Source organism: Crocuta crocuta, unplaced genomic scaffold (assembly GCF_008692635.1).
Source record: "Crocuta crocuta isolate KB4526 unplaced genomic scaffold, BGI_CrCroc_1.0 scaffold467, whole genome shotgun sequence".
NCBI classification, from domain to species: Eukaryota; Metazoa; Chordata; class Mammalia; order Carnivora; family Hyaenidae; genus Crocuta; species Crocuta crocuta.
The window spans coordinates 1981141-1987087 of NW_027530632.1; the positions used below are offsets into that span (position 1 = coordinate 1981141).

Sequence of the window (5947 nt, forward strand, 5' to 3'; positions counted from 1 at the left end):
GGATGCGAGCCGAGGAGGGGTTTTCAGGAACCCGAGGCTGGAAAGCGAGCTAGAAGGGTTGGCCTGTGAAATCTGAGCGGAGCAATGGGAGATGGTGGCCCCGCAGGGACACGGGGCCGGGGGAGATGGTTGTCGGAGCTCTGGAGGACCGCAGGCCCAAGGAGAAGGACAGTGGAGGGGATAAAGCCAGAGANACAGAGGCCGACGCGGGGCCCGAACCCACGAACCGCGAGATCATGACCTAAGCGAAAGTCGGACGCTTAACCGACTAAGCCACCCAGGCGCCCCTAAATTTTGTATTTTTAATGTTTATTATTATTCTTGAGAGAAAGAGAGACAGAGAGAGACAGAGAGACAGAGCGTGAGCAGGGGAGGGCAGAGAGAGAGGGAGACACAGAATCCGAAGCAGGCTCCAGGCTCTGAGCTGTCAGCACAGAGCCCGACGCGAGACTCGAACCCACGAACCGTGTCATCATGACCTGAGTTGAAGTTGGACGCTTAACCGACTGAGCCTCCCAGGCGCCCCAAGACGTGTTTGTTGTTGTTGTTGTTATTGTTGTTGTTGTTGTTTTTTAAGGAATGATTTTATACTGAATATTCGCCCACTATGCACAGGCCCCGTGGCCAGTCCCTGAGGCACCAAAATCAGGGGAGAAAGAAGAAGTTTTTACCTTCAGAATGCTTTTAAGCAAACGGGCGATAGAGGGAAGGGAAATGCTCTCTGCAAAGGCTTCGTGTCAGTTCGAGTTGTGACCAGAGCGAAGGGGACCAGATTCCGTCACTCCCCATGCTGTTTCATCCCTCTGGTTACAATTTTGCTGACACCCTGAGCAGGCTCTAGCCGGGCACGGACCCTTTGGAGGTTGACCTGGGTGCCGGGAGATGAGCTGAATAGTCATTTACTGGGGTGCTGGGGAGGGCAGAAATGGGAGGTGCCAGGCGGATAAGGGGTATGTCGCGTTCACTGCTGAGAAAAAAGGCACACACAAAGTTTCTCACTTAACTGAGGCAAAATAACCAAAGTCCGGTTCTAGCATAGGATGTTCTATATGTGAAGTGTTTTTTAAGTTTATTTACTTATTGAGAGAGAGGAGAGAGAGAGAGAGAGAGAGAACGGGATAGGGGCAGAGAGGGAAGGGAGAGAGAATCCCAAACAGGCTCTGCACTATCAGTGCACAACCCGATGCGGGGCTCGAACTCACGAACTGTGAGATCGTGACCTGAGCCAAGATCAAGAGTCGGACGCTTAACCGACTGAGCCACCTCGGCGCCCCATCTGTGTGCAGGGTCTTTATTCTGACACTGATGAAGACATCTAGTCAGGCATGGCCTGAACCAGGAATTCACAGATGTCCCACACGACAGAGGAGGAAAGTGGCTTTGGCAACAGTTAAGAATCTTTCCACAAGGAGTGATGAAAACCACCCGCATTTGGGTTTTCTCTCACTCAGAAGACAGTTGTGTACAGCCGCGGGAGACATACCTGCCCAAGAAGTATGGTCAGTCTCCAGGGGCAATCCTTGGTCAGGAGCCAGGAATCATAGCAGGCTATAATCCTCACAGCGTAGCCTGAACTTGCCCATGACCGCCTTGAGCAACCTATGAGGCTGACAGGGGCTTGATAGGCTGATAGTCGCGGTTAGGACGGAAGGCTCAGGAATGAAGCTATCTCTGTTCAGCATCCTGACCCTCCATTCTACAGCTACAGGCACGAGGGGTGTGCATTGGCTGCAAACTGGATTTCGGCAAGTGAACTGATGTTTGAAGGTGGCAAAGGTTTGTCGAGCAGAAGGGTGAGTTGGCTAAGGAGCTGGACACCGTGTGGCACCATCCAAGGAATTTGTGGGAGCCCCCAGATCACTGGAGGGCGGAACCGGGGGAGGGTCTCGACGGTGGAGGACATGTCATTTAAGAGCGCTCTTTCATGAGTCAGCTCTGCGTAAGCTCGGACGTGGTGACGCTATATCCCAAGAAGTTCATAAGGAAAAGCTCAGACTCCTATGCCATGGTGAGGGCTCCCAGGAGCAGGTCCAAGTAGATTAGAGAAGGGTGTGAGTTGGCTCTTGCTTCTGGGAAATATTTTAATATCAGGAGGCAGGATATAATAGTGATTTAGACCACGGGTGGTTTTAGACAGACCTGGGTTTGATTCCAGCTCTGCCTTTCACCAGATATACGAGTTTAGGCAAGTTACTTAAACGCTCTAAAGCCTTGGTTTCCTCATCCGTAATAACAGTACAGATGATAGTAGCACCTCGGCATTGGAATGTTACGAGGAGGAAGTGAGATTATAAAGGTTGTAAGCACTCAATAAACGTTAGCTGCCATTACTCTTATTGGCTAAATGATTGCTATCTAGTGACCCATCCAGTGCGGAACCTGTCAGACTTTACCACTTTGCTATGCAAAGCGTGGACGTAAGCAGTACCAACATCAACCAGAATCCTGCAAGAAACGCAGAATCTCCAGCCTCGGCCGGAACTGCTCAACGACAACCTGCATTTTAACAAGAGCCCCAGCTGATTGACAGGCACATTATAGTTTGAGAAGCTCTGGCCTGGAAGAGGTGAGAAGGTGCTCATTAAAGCCATAAAATGGGCGAGGCATGGCTGAAACTGAAACACGGGATATACAGCATGAACCTGGAAAGCAGATATTTATCCCTTCCATTCCGTAACGACACGCATTTCTCGAGCTTACCTTCCAAGCTCCCGGCCGTACCCCTCCAACACACATTCACAAGTCAAAGCTAGACTTTTATATCATTTCCAGCTTTGTGATGGGATCTATATACTGGGAATCTCCCAGATGGAGATTTGCACGTGTGTGTCGATATCATCAAGGGCCCTGATAATTGTTTCATAGTGTTTTCTTCGAGGAGAGGGCTTCTGAACTCGGCAATGGAGGAGAGTTGGGATTTCATGAAGCAGAGCTAGGAGGAAAGGGCATTCCTGAGAGAGGAAAGACACGAGCCAAGGCAAGAGGCAGGAAATTCAGGGAGGTTCCCTGAACTCCTAACTGATTAAGCTTGATCAGAACAGGGAGTCAGTGGTGACAATGAGAACAGCTATAAGTTATAAGCGAGGCTGGAAAGATGTGAAATCCAGGTCACGGAGGATCTTAATACCCTTTCAGGATTTGGGGTTTGGAGGCAGCCACTGAATGTGTTTATGATGCATGTCTGTGCATTCTCCTTGCCCAAGAATCCAGCTCCAGAGAGAGAGGGATCCACTGGAGGTGGTCCCAGGGGCTACAGTGCTGGAGTTCTTGTCCTTCAGAAAGAGCTGCAGGTGGCGCTTGAGACCCTTGAACACGTTTAGTGAAATCACGGTCAGGTTAGTGCTTCTACCAATGGCCCAACATTGCTGACTTGGTCATTTTATGGACAGTGCTGATTACCTGGTCATTCCAGGTCTACATTCAGTTCACCTGCATTTGCATCATTCGGGTATGATGCACCGCCTTGTCTGTGCCCCTTTGAATCAAATCTGTCGACACAGGTTCACTATATTCATCTGGACTTAAATTGGATCTCTGAAGACTTCCGTTTGGGGAGGTGATCTCTGAATATTGCTTCATCTGCCTAATAGACGACCCGCATTAGAGACGAGCACATGAAAATTTTTTTTAACGTTTATTTATTTTTGAGAGAGAGAGAGAGAGAGTATGAGCAGAGGAGGGGCAGAGAGAGAGGGAGACACAGAATCCAAAGCAGGCTCTGGGCTCCGAGCTGTCCGCACAGAGCCCGACGCGGGGCTCGAACTCGTGAACCGTGAGATCATGACCTGAGCTGAAGTCGGACGCTTAACTGGCCAAGCCACCCTGGTGCCCCGGAGACGAGCACATTTAATCCTACTAAGTGAGGCATCGGGGAGCGCTTCCCATGTACCAGCAGGTGCAGGAAGAAGGGGCTGGGGAGGACCTTTGGAACCCCTCTCATTAGAGGGCTGGCATAGGCACCAGAGACGGGCCCGTGTGCTGCTGATTTATGGCATAATCTCTCAAAAGCTGTTTCAGATCCTGTTTGTTTTGCTTATCAATGTGAAGAGCAGGCAGGATGGCTTATAGCTGTCATTTCCTCTCTGCCTCTGTGATCTTTCAGAGGAAATAAATCAGTAGGCCCTACTCCACCTTTGCCAAGCTCAGTTGGATGCTTCACATCCTGTTGTTGGGTTCACCCAAGCCTCTTCTTTGATAATGATGTTAATCGTCTATAGTTACCAGAAGTCATCTTGTCTTCCTTTCACAAAGATGAGCAGGCCATTTCCTTCTTTTAATTCTTTTTTTTTAATGCTTATTGATTTTTGAGAGAGAAAGAGAGAACGTGCATGAGTGGGGGCAGGGCAGAGAGAGGACCAGAGAGAATCCTAGGCAGGCTCCGTGCTGTCGGCTCAGAGCCTGACGCGGGGCCCCGTCTCACAAACCATGAGATCATGACCTGAGCGGAGAGCAAGAGTCAGATGCTTAACCAACTGAGCCACCCCGGCGTCCCTTCTTTTAATTCTTAGTGAATCAAGCTGTCCACCCAACCCTACCCGTGACTGCCAGTCCCAGAATTCTGGGATGTGTATGTGGGGGAGACATAAGTGAGCTTCTACTCCCTCCAGTAAGCTGGACGCAAAATATCGAGTGTGTGCTTATGCCCATTGTTCTGAGGATAACCTTGGTACTTTGCATCGGATTCTTAAAGAAGACTCTTTACAAAAGCCAGGTTGAGAGCCACTATAGGGGCACCTGGGTGGCTCAGTCGGTTAAGCGTCCGACTTCGGCTCAGGTCATGATTTCACGGTGGTTTGTGAGTTCGAACCCCACGTCAGGCTCTGTGCGGCAGACAGGTGGGGGCCTGGAGGCTGCTTCCGATTTTGTGTCTCCCTCTCTCTCTGCTCCTCCCCCACTCATGCTCTGTCGTTCTCTCTCAAGAATAGACATTTTTTTTTTTTTTAAAGAGGCACTATAAAGAACACACAGCGGGGCGCCTGGGTGGCTTAGTCGGTTAAGCGTCCGACTTCGGCTCAGGTCATGATTTCACGGTGGTTTGTGAGTTCGAACCCCACGTCAGGCTCTGTGCGGCAGACAGCTCGGGGCCTGGAGGCTGCTTCCGATTTTGTGTCTCCCTCTCTCTCTGACCCTCCCCTGCTCACGCTGTCTCTCTCTCTCCTAGAAATAAATAAAACATTAAAAAAAAAAAAAGAACACACAGCCTCTGTTACTTCAACCCAAGCTTTGTTGTCATCCTAACCTACCTTTGGAAATGGAGATCGTCAGCATGATAATTTGCCGTAAAGGACTCTAGGATGTGATTGTCCAAATCTCAGGCCCCTTCAGTGTGTATGAGCCCAGAAGTGTGATTCCAGGGCCCCAAACAAACCCTGTTTCTGTTTTGTTCTCTTGTTTCAATTTTTTAAAATGTTTATTTATTTTTGAGAGACAGAGTGTGAGCGGGGGAGGGTCAGAGAGAGAGGGAGACACAGAATCTGAAACAGGCTCCAGGCTCCGAGCTGGCTGTCAGCACAGAGCCCAACACGGGGCTCGAACCCACGGACCGTGAGATCATGACCTGAGCCGAAGCTGGACACTTAACNGACAGAGAGAGGGGGAAGAGAGGCTCTGGAGCAGGAAGAAGGTGTCAGGGTGCTGCAGGGCCCCGCTGAGGTTTTGGCACCCCCCAGGGTAACCGTTTCCCTTCTCTCCGCAGATGGTGCTCCTGGCCAGGTGCGAGGGCCATTGCAGCCAGGCGTCGCGCTCCGAGCCCCTGGTATCCTTCAGCGCCATCCTTAAGCAGCCCTTCCGCTCCTCCTGTCACTGCTGCCGGCCCCAGACCTCCAAGCTGAAAGCAGTGCGGCTGCGCTGTTCCGGGGGCATGAGAATCACGGCCACCTACCGGTACATTCTCTCCTGTAACTGTGAGGAGTGCGGCTCCTGAGACCTGCCTCCCAGGGCCTTCTGG

The 5947-nt window shown here is 50.9% G+C and overlaps 1 protein-coding gene across 1 annotated transcript in view; it reads left to right on the plus strand.

The window, feature by feature from the left end:
- Window positions 1-5941, plus strand: part of NDP (norrin cystine knot growth factor NDP) — a 24198-nt gene extending 18257 nt beyond the window's left edge. The window contains exon 3 of the mRNA XM_077768536.1: window positions 5696-5941. Coding sequence (XP_077624662.1) covers window positions 5696-5923 — 228 coding nt within the window. The 3' untranslated portion in view covers window positions 5924-5941. The remainder of the gene's footprint in view (window positions 1-5695) is intronic.
- The last annotated feature ends 6 nt before the right edge of the window (window positions 5942-5947 follow it).